This window comes from Ipomoea nil, unplaced genomic scaffold (assembly GCF_001879475.1).
Source record: "Ipomoea nil cultivar Tokyo-kokei standard unplaced genomic scaffold, Asagao_1.1 scaffold2975, whole genome shotgun sequence".
Taxonomy (NCBI): domain Eukaryota; kingdom Viridiplantae; phylum Streptophyta; class Magnoliopsida; order Solanales; family Convolvulaceae; genus Ipomoea; species Ipomoea nil.
This window is the reverse complement of record NW_017619403.1, coordinates 128839-144275: the sequence shown is the minus strand read 5'-3', so window position 1 is coordinate 144275 and position 15437 is coordinate 128839. Positions and strand designations below refer to the sequence as shown.

General features: G+C 39.7%; 2 protein-coding genes across 3 annotated transcripts; one reads left to right on the top strand and one right to left on the bottom strand.

Moving 5' to 3' along the window:
- The first annotated feature begins 318 nt into the window (after positions 1-318).
- LOC109163143 lies at positions 319-1785 on the top strand. 2 transcript variants are annotated; one of them, XM_019311887.1, is made up of 5 exons: positions 319-476; positions 816-920; positions 1004-1147; positions 1239-1445; positions 1540-1785. In XM_019311887.1, the coding sequence occupies exons 1-5, from the start codon at positions 357-359 to the stop codon at positions 1654-1656; spliced, it is 693 nt and encodes a 230-aa protein (XP_019167432.1). In that variant the 5' UTR covers positions 319-356; the 3' UTR covers positions 1657-1785. The 2 variants fall into 2 exon arrangements, with proteins under 2 accessions (XP_019167432.1, XP_019167431.1); XM_019311886.1 differs by having other exon boundaries at positions 792-920.
- A 470-nt stretch (positions 1786-2255) lies between these two features.
- Positions 2256-5545, bottom strand: LOC109163015 (protein FAR1-RELATED SEQUENCE 5-like). Its single transcript, XM_019311737.1, has 4 exons — positions 5488-5545; positions 5019-5102; positions 3861-4926; positions 2256-2670 (listed from the first exon to the last, which is right to left on the bottom strand). The coding sequence occupies exons 1-4, from the start codon at positions 5543-5545 to the stop codon at positions 2256-2258; spliced, it is 1623 nt and encodes a 540-aa protein (XP_019167282.1).
- Between the last annotated feature and the right edge of the window lie 9892 nt (positions 5546-15437).

Sequence of the window (15437 nt, the reverse complement as noted above, 5' to 3'; positions counted from 1 at the left end):
ATCTTAGGCCTAGACCTCTTAATTGAAATGGGGGAATCCAATGGGTGCCTACATTCACTCTCAAAAAGTTATCGGATAGGACGAGCACCAATCGTTATGCGGTGCATCCGTATGCACCATTCTTGGTGCATCCGGATGCACACGACGTCGTTTAGGGAGTAACGGTGCCGTTAGTGGCACCGTTTCACTCCACCAATTGCCTCAAGTGAGCACCCAGGAGGGTATGTTTCCATCCACCTAATTTACTTAAATTTCATTCATTAATTTATGTTCTAATATTTTTTTATTTACTGTGCTGTAGAGAGACATTGTTCAAGTATAGTGATTATTACTTGTCAAGGGATGATTTTGCAACTATGTGCAATGGTGAGCTACTAAGCAGCTTCCTAGATGTCTGGTCCCTACGTTTTTCATTGCTAAACATGTCCCGTGCAGTTGGGGAGACAAAGCGGGTCTACTTCTCCACCCTAGTACATGTAAGTGTTCACAAAATTATGATATATATAGTTTTTAGATTATGAATATATAGATATTCAGTTCTGGATGTGTACATGTGAACCCCTGGTTTTATAGTTTTGTAATTCTGGAATTATAGTTATGCAATTATGGAACTATAGTTATAGAATTATGGAATTGCAGAAATGCAATTATGGAATTATTGATATGAAATTATGGAATTATATTTCTACAATTCTGGAAGTGTATATATATAATTCTGTATGTATAACTTTAACATTTTCAACAAATATTATTTGGGTGGTGACTACTCATTCCTGCATTTGTGTATGCAGCTTCAAATTGATCCCAATGACCAGTGGATGAAGGATCTCCCAGCTGATATAAAAATGAAGAATTTCAATGAGAGATTGAGCTATGAAATAACCAGCTTTGGGAACCTAGACATCAGTGATGCAGATCTGGTAAGTTCTATTACCCATGTCCAATTTGACTTTGACATGTCCAAAAAAATACTAACATTGCTTTAACTTTGAATTGGAATTAGATATTCTTCGCAGTTCATCGCCATGGTCACTACTTCTTGGTCTGCTTCAATGTAAAAGAACGTAAAGTGCAGGTCATTGACAACAAGGAGTTACCAGCTGATGTTTCAAAGAAGGACAAATATGGCAACTGCCCACACTTATTGGTAATTTTGATAAAAAAAACTTGACATTCTTACCATTACCTATCTATTTACTTAAAAGCATTATCAACACTAAACTAACTTTTCTGACCAGATTGAAGCATTCAGTGGTTACCTTAAGACCGAGTGCCCCACCTTGTATGTGAAGTTGCAAAAAGTTGCTATAAAGTACCTTAAGTTGGACTGGGCAAACACCGAAAATGTCACTGATTGTGGAATCTATGTACTCCGGCATATGGAGACATTCCGAGGGACTCTGCAAGACTGGCAGCCAGGATTCAAGAAGAATATGCGCTTGAATGTAAGACTACAATACATACTATAGTTTCAAAATACATTAAAAAATAAAAAATAAAACTGCAAATGAATAATTACTTAATGTTCTTTGTTTATAGGCAAGCTTCATATGCGAACTGCGAGCAAAATATGCTGCCAACCTCATAAAGTGGAGAATGAATGGTGTCAGGGGGGAGGTTCTACAAGCGGCCAAAAAGGTTTCCAAGAAGAATTGAATGAGTATTGTTCAACATGTTGACTGAATTCTAGACAATGTTAACGTTTCTGTGAACTACACTGACAATGTGACATGTATTTTGTGAATGCATGATGTTACTAGCTGAATAACAATTTACATCTGATCTATGCACCTCTTTCTCTTTTCTATTCTACTATAATTCCATAATTGCATAACTATAGTTCCATAATTGTATAACTATAATTCCATAATTTCATAACTATGAATCCGTAATTGCATATAAACAATTCCATAATTGCATAACTATAATTCCATAATTGCCTAACAACAATACCATAATTGCAAAACTATACATCCATACTTGCATAACTATACACCACAATTTCGTACCTACAAATTCCATAATTGCATAACTATAATTCCATAATTGCATAACTATAGTTCCATAATTGAGTAGCTATAATTCCATAATTTCATAACTATGATTCCATAATTGCATATAAACAATTCCATAATTGAATAACTATAATTCCATAATTTCATAACTACAGTTCCATAATTGCAAAACTACATATCCAGAATTACAAAACTATAAGTTCAGAATTGCATAAAATCAATGATAACAACTTGTATTTCTCAATCTACTACTATACTGTCATCTAAACCCTTACTAAACTGAACAAAATCTGAACTCGAAGAACTTGGATGTACGAGGTATCCATCCCCAGCAAGCTTTGATATGTTTTCCAACACCAAAGACTGAACAACACCCTTTGTACTCAATGCAGCTTTATTTGCAGCACTCCTTCTCCCCCTTGCAAGACTGTACTTCTTTTCAATAACACCAGTCCTCCTTTTGTTACGCTCACCTTTCAATCTCCGGCTTGAAGGATTTTGAACACCACCACTTGAAGATGAAACACCACACTCTTCAATATGCACATGCCCAACCTCGGCTTCAACATTTTTCTTTACATCATCAACAGCTTCATCACACAATTTCCTAGCTACACTACTATCTTGACTAGACACAACTAATCTTTGAAATTTCCTACTAATATCGAACACCCAAATTGATGGAGGACACCAACATTATAAACCATAGAATCAGTGTTGACATTCCTCCCATCAATAACCTTTTTAGTCCATCTTTTAAGGATATATTTGTCGGGGATACTAGAAACACAATGTACATGAAGAATGCGTAAACAATGACAACATAACATTCCCAACTCAGAAATCAACTTGCAACTACAAGAAATGTCCAAGTTAGCTGGGTTAAAACTAACCTCGTGCCTTATAATATCTATATCTGGTCGCCACACGTGATATTTCTGTTGATGTCCATCATTCACAACCATCTCTTGGTGACAGGCACTGCCTTTCATGAATTGTTCCTCAAACAGAAAATATATCTCAATCGTGTATACCTCTCTAGCATGTGAAAGAAGTTTCACATGCTCCATCATCATAGCGGGTACCCCTTGAGCACACCGAAAGTCTTCACCGTTCTCTTTACTTCTCCATTCAGAAATTACGCTTACAAACGATGAATAGAAATCACAAAAACCCGCTGTCTTGGACAACCTTCTATAAATCGAATGATTTGTAGTTTCACTCCTTTGTGATGATAGAATGCCCCCAGAAAAATAGTCTTTGTTAAACGCTGGACACCACTTCTCCCTACAGTCATATAGCTTTTCTAACTAAGTATTCTTGTGACATTTATAGTCAGTCACCAACCTGGAAATGGTAAGACAGAGTGTTTATGAAGCAGAATATTAACAAGCAGCATCACCACATCTAACACATACTCATAATTTCTACAGTTGTATATATATAATTGGAATACTATATGTCCATAATTGATAGACTATATATCCATAATCCATACTACTACATTTCCAGACACCACCAGTAAGTTCAACTGTTATATATCCATAATCGATATACTATATATCCATAATCGGAATACTATATATCCATAATCCATATACTACATTTCCAGACACCACCAGTAAAGTTCAACTGCTATATATCCATAATCGAAATACTATATATCCATAATCGATGCACTATACATCCATAATCCATAAACTACATTTCCAGTGACCACCAGTCAGTTCACCTGCTATACAACCATAATTACTATGTTATACATCCATAATAGATAAACTATACATCCATAATTCATATGCATATGAAACGTAATCCAATAAAAACGATTAATTACTAACATACCTTGTCCAATAGAATTGAAATTCAGCTTCGGTCTCTGTGTATTTCAACACGTAGTTAAACATATCCAAGAAATCCTTACTGTTCCTTAACGTCTTGATATGCTTCTTTGAATTCTCACCAATATGCCATATGCATAGACGATGACGTGATGTTGGAAACACTTTAGATATAGCAGCAGCCATAGCTGCATATTGATCTGTCATAATAGTCTGTGGAGACTTGCCACCCATCGATCTTAAAAACGCTTTGAACAACCACACAAACGATTCTATCCTCTCGTTCATCAAAAACCCGCATCCAAACATTACGTTCATGCAATGGTGATTCATCCCTACGAAAGGGCCACAAATCATATCGTATTTGTTTGTGCGATATGTCGTATCATGCACTAACAAGTCCCCAAACACCTCGTAATCTCGTCTCATTTGACCATCCCTCCAAAAAAAACTGCACAACCTTGCATCCAAATCAAGTTCAAAATCAAAGAAAAAATCAGTCTCGGTAGACTGCCTCCTCCTAAAAATTTCAATTAACGAGTTAGAATCCGTTCCATCCAATCGCTTGACAGTATCCGCAGCAATTGAATTATAAGCATCTCTACTAGTGAACCCAACTAAAGGGGACCCCCCTGATTGGTGTTTTAGGAACCTAATACCATCTGCCAATGCAACACCACTGTCCTTCAAACCTTGTAAATATAAGAGCTGATTATCTCCAACACTCCTAAGTGAACGAAGTAGATGACTCTTGTTGAACACACATAGCTCGTGATTGTGCACTTTCTCGTGTTTTGTAACTGTCCACAACCCATCATCACCCACGTCAAATTGAACAAACGCTCCACACCCTGTCCTTGTGTCAATTTTGGAATAAGCCTTAACCCCACTGTTTGCCTTATAACCAGCCTTAGAACAACAAAATTTCTTCATTTGAATTGTGTTCGTAGCTCCCTTGTATCGTTGATGACCCTTCCTCACACTAAAACCAAGTCTATATGCATAACTGTTATACACCTCAAAAGCCTCATCAGCATTACTTACTACCAAACCAACCAAATCTTGATCAACTGCAAATATAACACAATAATAACCATTTCCATTAACATATAATTCCTAGCCAGGATTTGCTAATTAAAAAGGTAAACCACTACGAATAAACCTGGAATTGATGAAGATCCATCAACATCTACATCTACATCTACTTGATCTGAACTCACTGAACCATCCACAATGCCTTCACTAACTACATTATATAGACATGGTGAACGTTACTTCAAGCAGTTCATCAAACAGCAAAAGCAGAGTGCCTACAGATTCTGTATATATAGTTATATGATTATGGACATATAGTTATACAATTCTGGATACACAGTCGCAACACTGTCAAAACAGAGTACCCGCTAATTCTGAATATATAGACATGCAATTCTTGAAATATAGTTATGAAATTATGGAAATATTGTTTTCAAATTCTGGAATTGTTGTTATACGATTATGGAAATTACTTACGTGATTTTGTATACATATTTGCACAACTATTTGCAGATTCTAGACACAAACATCACTGCTACTCACATAATCATACAAACAACCAAAAGGAACAATTGCAAGAACGATAACAAGCTCACCTTGAATCGAATGCAAATCGCCAACTCCGGAATTCATCTGCTCTGTTCCATCCTCCATCTAGCGATCACTTTCTAATTCCCGATCCCCACTCCGATTCCGAATTGCGATTGCGATTTGCGAATGCGATTTGCGAATGCGAATGAGATTGCAATCGCAATTCCGGTGATGTCGAATGCCAGTACCACAGCGAACAACTGCCAACGATCGAGTTTGAAACTTGGAAACAAAAGGAAGTAAACGCCGTTAACGGAATTTTTTTTTAATAAAACGCCGCATCATTAGGCTAAAACGACGTCGTGTGCATCTGTATGCACCTTGCATGGTGCATACAGATGCACAACATAATTTGCCGACGAGCACATCCAACTTGCTAAAATTAGAGAAGCTGATTTCAGAGATGGTTCCATTTAAAGTATTTGAAGAAACATCTAGAAATTTGAGATTAGAGAGGTGGCCAATGTTACATCCCATTAAGTTTCCATGGAACTGATTTTTGCCAATTGCAAAAACTTCTAAGGACAACACTGTTGACATGTCAGGCAGTGAACCAGAAAGTCTATTCTTCCCCAAGTTTAATACTCTTAAGGAATTAAACTTTTTGATTCACTACTGAAAATTATGGAATTTCCGACCACCTGAAAGTGATCTTAAATCAAGTCGAAAGCTTTGTTCCGACCACTTTTGGTATCCAGAAAAACTTTTGTTGCTATTTCCGACCACTTTTTGGTATCAACTTGATTTAAGATCACTTTCAGGTGATCGGAAATTCCATAATTTCCAGTAGTGATTTCATCTAGTGATCCGAAAATTTTGTTATCACTCAATCTCAAAATCTCTATCAATTCCTCAGAACCTAAAATGAGTTCTGAAAAGTTGAAAGAAAAAAAGTTGGATGATAAATCTAGAGTTCTCAAATTTCCAAGATGCCTCAAGAATTTGATGTCCTTCTCGCCACCTACCAAAGAATTATAGGAGAGGTCAAGATATTCAAGGAATCTAGAAGAGTTGATGTGCAAAAGTGATGGGGAACTTGGAAGGGAGCAGGAAGATAGGCTTAGTGTTGTCAGCAAAGAATGCTTAGAAATTGAGTGAAGCCAATCTGAAACAGAATGAAGGTCTACCCAATCCATATTGAGATACTCCAAGGAAGAAAGATGAGAAATCCATTCCAAGGTGTCAACTACTTTTAAATCTTGATTACCATCAAAGTAGTTGTTGCCAATGTCAAGATATTTCAAAGTGGAAATATTTCCCAGATGAGGAGGAACATTTCCAAACAACTTATTATGAGAAAGATTAAGATAGACCAAGTTGTGGAGAGAGCCAATGAAACTCGGAATTGTTTCAAAATCATTGAAACTAAGATCCAAGAAATTGAGAAACGGTAAATGAAGAGGGGAAGGGCTGATTTCACCTTGTAAGCGTGGGTAGTAGCATGATGATCCATCTGTACACAAGCCTGGAGCCTGGAGGCCCCAAATGAAGAGCAACAACATGGGCAGTATTTGTGTTATCGCAACCAATTCCTTTCCATTTGCAGCAGTCATCATCATCTCTACTGGCCCCCCATGAAGAAAGAAGGTTGTAAGGGTCGGAAATGCCATGTTTGAAGTTTAGAAGAGCTTTTCTCTCATTGTCTATGCAACTTCTACTTCCATTGAAATATTGAATAATTAAAAAGAACAGAAAGCATGGGAGAAAAGAACCACAAATCCTCATCGGGATTGGATTGTTTTAGTAGTACGTATAGTTTTTTGTTGTAGAAAAATGCTTGCTCTACTAACTACTCCAATTAACCACTGCACTATATATAATTAAGTAGTTAGAATATATAGTCAATAGTCCACCTTATTAATAATTATTATTATATAATTAATACGGAGTAATAAATTACTCCACCGTGTTAATTTTTACATACAGTAATAAATTACATATAGTTGGACTGTTTGGAGTATATAGTCAATAGTCAATAACTACTCCAATTAACTAGTGCACTATATATAAGCATTTGGACTGTCTGTTTGGAGTATATGTAGTCAATAGTCAATAACTACTCCAATTAACTACTGCACTATATATAAGTAGTTTGACTGTTCGGAGTATATAGTCAATAGTCCACCTTATTAATTATTCTTCTCAAAATGTTGAATCTCTAACCCCAAAGCTCCCCCACACCCCGCCCCGACAGAGCATATGTAAGGATGTAAATCATGGTAACTCAACTGAACAGGCTAGACCTTTCAACTAAGCTGCCCATGCGCGCACCACCTTATTAATTATTAGTTGGAGTATGATTGGCTCATATTTCAATTCAATTCATATCCATGGGGAGAAATTTGGAATGGTGGCATTCATCCTTGAAACTCATAACCATACATATTGAAAGTTCTTCTTTGGGTAGACCAAGTACGTATAGTACTTGATCTATAATAGATGAACCGAGCAAGGTGTCTTCATCTAAAAATCCCAAACAAGACTAAGCATTTAGCACTTGAGCACTTAAAGGTAAATAAAAACGAAAAAGAGAGAAAAAAAATTAAAGAAAGAAAGAAAAAAAACCTAGTCTCGTAGAATAGTCATTCACTAATTCAATGTTAACTATTACAAAACAATCAAAACCAAACGATTCCGAGCAACGACGCCAAATTTGATAAGATATTTTTTACACAACTATCAAGTATCAAATTACAGTATAGAGGTAAGATATCGTTCCATTTTGAATCAGAGATGACTCTTTTAATGTTAGAAATTGATACAAAGTGGAGTTAAGCACAAATAACTAAGTAAGGAATGTAAGGGAAATGAAGGGCGTCTTTTGGGGTGGAAGAAATATCGTTTAAAACAAGGCAAAAAGAAATTTTTAAAAGTTGCAGGAGGGCACGAGCATCGTGTTGGGCGTCGGTCGGGTTGGCCGAGTTCAGCCCTTACTCGATTCGAGACGTGGCGTTGTGGCTTACCATGGAGAGATGTGGTTAAATGGTTAATGTCCACCTGCTTATCACCAATTGGTTTTAAGTATGATATAGCAACCAGGTACCATAGAACTTTGTGGTTAAGCGTGCTTGATTTCCCTGGGAAGTAAGCATACTGTAGCGTTGAGATCCATCAATTGGTATCAGAGCCGAGGTCACGGGTTTGAATCGATGGCGAGGAAATTGACATGTCAAGCAGTGAACTAGAAAGTTGATTATTCTCTTACAACACATTTCGTTATAAGAATCGTATTCTATTGTTTTTTTTTTTTTTTTTTAAAGTTTTTTTTTTTTTTTCATGCCAAACAAGGTTCTATACAGATAAGGGCCATATGGCCTTACAGATTAAAGCAAAATGGCCATTTGGCCTTACAACAAAATAAAGCTACAGAGGCTACAAGCCAAGACTAAACGCAAACCATTAACCAAGGCCGCAACCCTGATCTACTTCCGGATTGCTTACCAAGTATGGCTTCCCCCACCTCCATTCATAGCACCCTCCATTCTTGTCTTTCATGTCTGTGCATCATTGGTCCATCCCTTCCTATCATCTTGCCATTGGTCTAGTGTTTCTTGCCTCATTCCAGCAAACCCATCATGCTTATAAGAAGGTCATGAGCAATGCCCCTAGATGAGTCACCCTATGCGAACCCTACGCCCCCACCCCTAAAGCGCGAGGTCAACCCCCCCGCACGGCAAACCGTGTTTTAGCCGGAGGGGTCACTTATGCCCCCACTAAAGGCAATGGGACCCACCCTTAGTCCACAAGATGATACCCCTTATTGATACCAAAGTACTTGCATAAGGGGATCATTTGACCTTGTGAGCTAAGCAATGGTAGCCTAGAGCCTCTACCCTTAGGGTGCGAGCCAGCTCAACCCCGTACAGATCTCTGCATTTTTACCGGGGCAAGCTTATGTAGTTCAACACCCTAAGCAATAGAGAAGCTCCACCACCAAACCATCAATCCATCACCCTAAGCAAGCACTCATTTTCCTTTTCATTCTCATTTTCATTTTCATTCCAGCATGCCTTCTTTTTCCTTTTTCTTGTTTTAAATCCAACCAAACTGCCATACCCAGCATCCACACAGAGATCACATCCATGGGCATTGCAGTCCTCTTATTTTACAATCATAGAACAACCAACAGACTTCAAACCCCCAAAAGACATAGCCAGGAACCCCCATCCTTGGCTCACAAGATGGAACCCCTTGTTGGTACAGCTGCACTTTCACAAGGGGACCATTTAGTCCCATGAACCAAGCAATGGAGCCCAAGGATGAACCAATGATGTCTAGACCTGCAAGCCAAGTAAAACCAACAAACATTCCACAAACCAAAGGGGAAGCCACACTTACCAAGCAAGCCTTGGCAGATCAGGGCTTTAACTTCAGCATCAGGTCAGTCTGTAGCCTTCCTCAAGCTTCTGCAACTCCAGCTCTAGTTCATATCCTGTAGAAACCCTCAGGTGATTTTCTGCAGAATGCTGGAAGTCCATCAGAGACCATCAAAGTGCAGTAGTTCCACTAGGGTCCCATTGTCTCCTTGCTCGAGGCAACACGCTAATCACATCAATCCCAGGAAGCATTATGAAATGAGGAATGCCCTCAAGGGCAAGGGTCAGCTGTAGTGCCTTTGGTAGGGCTTCAGCTTTTAGAAAAACTAAGTTTTGCCCTCTGCACTTTTCCAATATCCAATGTGCAACACAGTTAACCTTAGGATTACACATCAGCCATGCCACTGTGAGCTCACTTGGTTGCCTTTCTCTCTCCTCCATCAAGTTGAAATCAGACTCCACTTGGATTTTTGCTATCCTCTTCCTTGTGCACCAACTCCAACAGTCCTCTAGAACCTGCCTCAATGTGTTACCAGGTCCTGTGTAGTTTCCAGCAAGAACAAACTCACCCTGAAAATTCCTTAAGTAAAAACTGCAACCTTCCCCTTCAACAGCTATGTTAGCTTTCACCCATCCACTAGGAGGCTTATTCCAACTCAGGCTTCTCACCACTCTTGTGCACCCAAAACCCCTTGCTCTTTTCAAAATGTAGTTCCAATTTGGGGGAAAAGGGTCCCATGCCGGCCACCTCCTCATAACACAATCAGCAATGCCTTTGGCAATTTTGGAGATGACTCTAGCTTCTGAAACTTTCCCATCCCCATATTTGCAGTGATTCATATGCACCCACAGTTCCCAAAGAATTAGTATTGGCAACCTATCTGACATGTACTTTACCAGTCTATTTTTATGCTTTTTGGCCCACCAGTCAAAGCACACCTGCCTTATCCCTCCAAGCTGTATTCTTATTCCTAGAGAATTAGCAAAATAGTTCCACACCCTGCTTGCAGTTTCCCCTTTGCAAAAAACATGCTGCAAACTTGCAAATCCAGGTTGTATACAGCAAGAGCATCTTGATGCTATTTGAAAGCCAAAATTAATCAGCTTATCATCAGTTGGAACCTTTCCCTTGAACACCCTCCATGCCATGAATGATGCTTTCCAAGGAACATGCTTAGCCCAAACTTTCTTGAACCAAAACTGGTTCCTGAGGTTCTCAGTTGCCTGGGATCTGATCCACCTCTTTGCAGAGGCTAAAGTGAAGGTCCCATCTCTGTCTGGCTTCCACCTTGCTTTGTCCTCTTTATTCTCCCTCAAGCTTACTCCCCTTAAATCCCTCTGAAGATTTTCATTCATATTTCCCATCCTCCATCCCGCCTCTTCCCAGAAGTCACACAGCCTTTCTCGAGCTTGTGCCTTCCCCCTTATGTTGTAGAGCAAGGCCACAGCCCCCTTCCCTGTCCAGTTGTCCCACCAAAAGTTCACCTCCCCCCTACCAATATCCCAGACAATCTCTTTTTCTACCCTCTCCCTTGCTTCTAGCATCCTCTTCCATATGTGGGAATCCCCATTCTGCCAAGACTTACTCACAGGGTGGACTTTCTGACAGTATTTTGATTTCAGAAAGTCACCCCAGAGTGACTTCTCAGTTCTAAACCTCCACCACAGCTTGATGCCAGAAGCCTCCACAATTTCACCCAATCTTGTGAACCCCACACCACCCTCCTCTATTGGCTTGGCCAGGTTTTGCCAAGAGCTCCAGTGATACTTAGCCTTTCCATCAATCCTTCCCCAGAAGAAATCAGCTAACATTCTCTCCAGCTTTGTCACCACTGCCTTTGGAGGGTTCACTACATAAAAAACATGAGAAGGCACAGCCTGCAAAACAGCTTTTATTAGTACAGACTTGCCCCCTTGGGACAAGTGCCTATTCAACCAACCTTTACACTTGATAGAGAATTTTGTTATAAGGTTGGTGAACAGATCAATCCTTTTCCTTCCCACATAGATAGGACAACCTAAATATGTGAAAGGAAATTCTTTATTGTTAAAGCCAGTCAGCCTTTTCACTCTCCTCACAGCTTCCTCTCTTATTTTTGGGTGCATATAGAAAGCACTCTTTTCTCTACTCACCAATTGGCCTGATTGGCTCTCATAGTCCCTAATTGCTTCCATGGTCATTTCAAGTGTTTTGCCTTTCCTAGAAGTGAATATGACCATGTCATCAGCAAATGCTAAGTGATGGATTTGGGGGCCCTCCCTTGGCTGAGAGAATGAGGCCCCATTTTTCGCTATCAGTTTGGCCAAAAGTTCAGCTGCAATGATAAAGAGGCTGGGTGATAAAGGATCACCCTGCCTCAAACCTCTAGTGGCATGAAAGAAACCTCTTTGATTGCCATTCACAACCACAGAATACCATATATTATTCACTGTTCTATCAACTAAGCCAATCCAAGTGTCACAGAATCCCAACCTCTTAAGCACATTTTTCACACAGGACCATGACATTCTATCATATGCTTTCATCATATCAAGCTTTAAAACCACATCTTGATTAGAGACTGAGATTCCATGACACATCTCCTGTGCAAGCAAGATATTGTCAGTAATATTTCTATTCTTGACAAATCCTGCCTGCCAGGGGGAAATAACTCTTGCCAACACATCTGCAAGTCTTTGAACCAGAAGTTTTGTGATGACCTTACTGCAATAGTTACTCAGACTGATGGGTCTAAATTCTGCAAAGCATGCTGGATTAGAGACCTTAGGAATGAGAACTATTGCAGTATGGGTTATAGCTTTTGTTAGTGTTTTCCCAGTAAAGAAATCTTGTATCAACTTACAGAGATCAGCTTTGATTATGTCCCAGCAGCTTTGGTAAAAGCCTCCCCCAAATCCATCTGGGCCTGCTGCACTTGAAGTACTCATGCTAAACGCACTACTCCTTATTTCCCCTTCTGAGGGGATAGCTATGAGTTTAGCATTTTCCTCATCTGTAACCATTTCCTGCAAACAATCATAAACTAGGGGGTTAGCTTGAATTTCCTCTTCAGAGTACAACCTCTGGAAGAAGTGAACAGCCATTTCATCTATTCTCTCCTGTTCAGACTCCCATTGCCCTCCATCCCCTCTTATTTTGTGAATGAACTGTTTCCTCCTCCTCTCTCTCACAATCCCATGAAAATATTTAGAGTTTCTCTCTCCATCCACCACCCATTGAGAGTGTGCTTTTTGTTGCCAAAACCCCTCCTCTATCCTAACTTGTTTTTGCAATTCAGCTTGTGCTTTTTTATACTCCAACATATTCCCCTCACTCACACAGCCCTGTAAAACCTCCTCACACACCCTCACCCTCTCCTCTAACAACTTGACTTTTTCAAATATGTTTCCAAACACTTCCCAGTTCCAATTTTTCAACACTCTTTTTGTCTTTTTTAACTTTGTGGCAAATCTGTACATTGAGTTTCCCACCACCTCCTCACTCCACACTTTTTTTACAATTCCCAAGAACTGTTCATGCTCACACCACACATTCAAGAATGAGAATTGCTTCCTTCCTATCCTTATGTGCGGCTCAATAGCCACCAAAAGAGGGGAGTGGTCTGAGGTGCTTTTAGACAGATGGTGCACATGTGTTTGAGCTGCTGTTTCCCACTTATCATTGACCACACATCTGTCCAGTCTCACCCAAATGGCTTGGTCTCCTGATCTCCCATTCCACCAAGTGAAGTTATTCCCATAGAAGTTTACTTCTCTCAGCTCAGCATGATCCAGGCAGACTTGGAATTCTCTGCTCTTATTTAGGTCATAGGCATTCCCCCCTTTCTTTTCTTCTGGCCTTAAGATGCAGTTGAAGTCCCCCATGACTGCCCACATATTCTCCTCATAATCCTCAGCTATTCTTCCTATATTTTCCCAAAGCTCCTGCCTCAATCTTCTATTGCAACTTGCATACACAAATGAAATGAATGCATCTGTGTTGAATTCAGCCATTTCCATTTTTATTGTTATCATCTGCTCGCTCATGTTTTCAACTTGCACCTTTGTTCCACTGTCCCAAAGGATCCAAATATTTTCATTTCCTGCACATCTATTGCCTCCCCAACCAATTTTAAAGGCAAGCTCTTTGATTTTGTCAGTTTCCCTGAATGGCTCTAAGATGCAGACCACTCTTGGTTTATGTAACCTCACCAAGTTTTTTAATCTGTGAAGGGAGCCTTGGGAACTCACTCCCCTCACATTCCAACAAATGATCTTCATAGGGCTTTCTTGTGAGAAGAGCAGCCACTCTTCCCCAGCAACCCTGGAACCTCAATCCCTCTTGCCCTGGCCTTTTTTTCTGCTTTGGTCAACCTTCTACCAGGAGAACCATTCATAGCATTTATTATGTTTTGATTCTCTTCCTTTATCTCTTCCTTCCTTATTTCCCCTTCTTCAGACTCAAGTTCCTCACTCAACTCCTCAGAGGGCACATAATCAGGATCCTTCTCCTTTTGTTTATTTCTCAGAGGTCCAGGATCAATCTCTTCCTTTCCAATATCACACTCCCCATCAATGTCCCTGAGAGTATGGAAGGTATTATGTATTTTAACTCCTTCCTCCAAACCATTGTCAGTTTTTTTCTGCAACCTTCCTCCCTTTTTGTTCACAGCCCACTCAGATTTTTCTTTTCCCTCACCATCAAGTCTTTTTTCATTATTTTCTGAGACTCTTTTCTCCCTCATATCTTCCCTTTCCCTCCTTTTCCCCCTTTCTTCTGCTTGCTTACTAGACTCAGTGAAGCTCTGATTCATAGCTTCTCTTTTCCCAGATTGTGCAGCAACAGAAGTGTTAGTCTGGTTTTGTTTGTTCTCATTGCTTAGGCCTAGAGTCTGTCCCCTCTTTCCCTTACTGTTACTTCTTTTTCTGTTTGCGCTTAAACTTCTTGTAGTGCTTCTCCCTCTATTCACGGTAGAGGGTTCAGATTCTCTTCCTGATGTACCTGCATTGTTAGTTACAATCCCTAGTCTACAAATTTCTGCAGAGTGCCCTTGTTTGTAACAAGTAGTGCAGTAGTGGGGTACTCTCTCATAGACAACTTTTTGCACATACCCCACATCTTCTTTACCTGGACTTCTAGAGAATCCTATAAAGAACTCACTAACCAGGGGTTTCAGGAGATCAATTTCCAGTTTCACCCTAGCATAACTTGGCCTGGTAAAGTTTATGGTTGCATGATCTGCAGCCAAAAACTTACCAACAGGCTTGCAAATCTGTTTCAGAACTGCCAAATTAAACAAGTTGGCACTTAGCATTGGCAGTCTGATCCAGACTGGGGCTAAACTTGTCTCTCTTTCAGTAGAGAAACCAAGTGCCCATCTGAACAGTCTCATGGGGAACTTCCCATTGAACAGGACTTGGTCCAACATTAAAATCTTTATGCAATCCTCCTCATGTGAGAAGGCTAAAGTGACATGTCTAGAGTCTATCCATCCTATAGTAAGAGTTCCTTTCAAGATGAATTTAGACTCAAAGTGTTTTCTGATTTCATGAAGAGGGGGCCTGCCCTTAGAACTTTTCCCAATCAAAAGATGTTTATCTATTTCATTCAAATGTTGCACTTCAGTTTCCTCAAGCCTTATGGCTGGCAGGCCCCTATG

Bases quoted from the DNA above. Each gene is read 5' to 3' on its own strand.
- LOC109163143 (XM_019311886.1), top strand. From the start codon at position 357: ATGTGCAATGGTGAGCTACTAAGCAGCTTCCTAGATGTCTGGTCCCTA. The intron at 477-791 runs GTAAGTGTTCAC...TTGTGTATGCAG, and splicing joins ACTTCTCCACCCTAGTACAT to CTTCAAATTGATCCCAATGA. The intron at 1,148-1,238 runs GTAATTTTGATA...TTTTCTGACCAG, and splicing joins GCAACTGCCCACACTTATTG to ATTGAAGCATTCAGTGGTTA.
- LOC109163015 (XM_019311737.1), bottom strand. From the start codon at position 5,545: ATGGAGGATGGAACAGAGCAGATGAATTCCGGAGTTGGCGATTTGCAT. The intron at 5,103-5,487 runs GTGAGCTTGTTA...TATATAATGTAG, and splicing joins CGATTTGCATTCGATTCAAG to TTAGTGAAGGCATTGTGGAT. The intron at 4,927-5,018 runs GTTTATTCGTAG...TTATATTTGCAG, and splicing joins TGGATCTTCATCAATTCCAG to TTGATCAAGATTTGGTTGGT.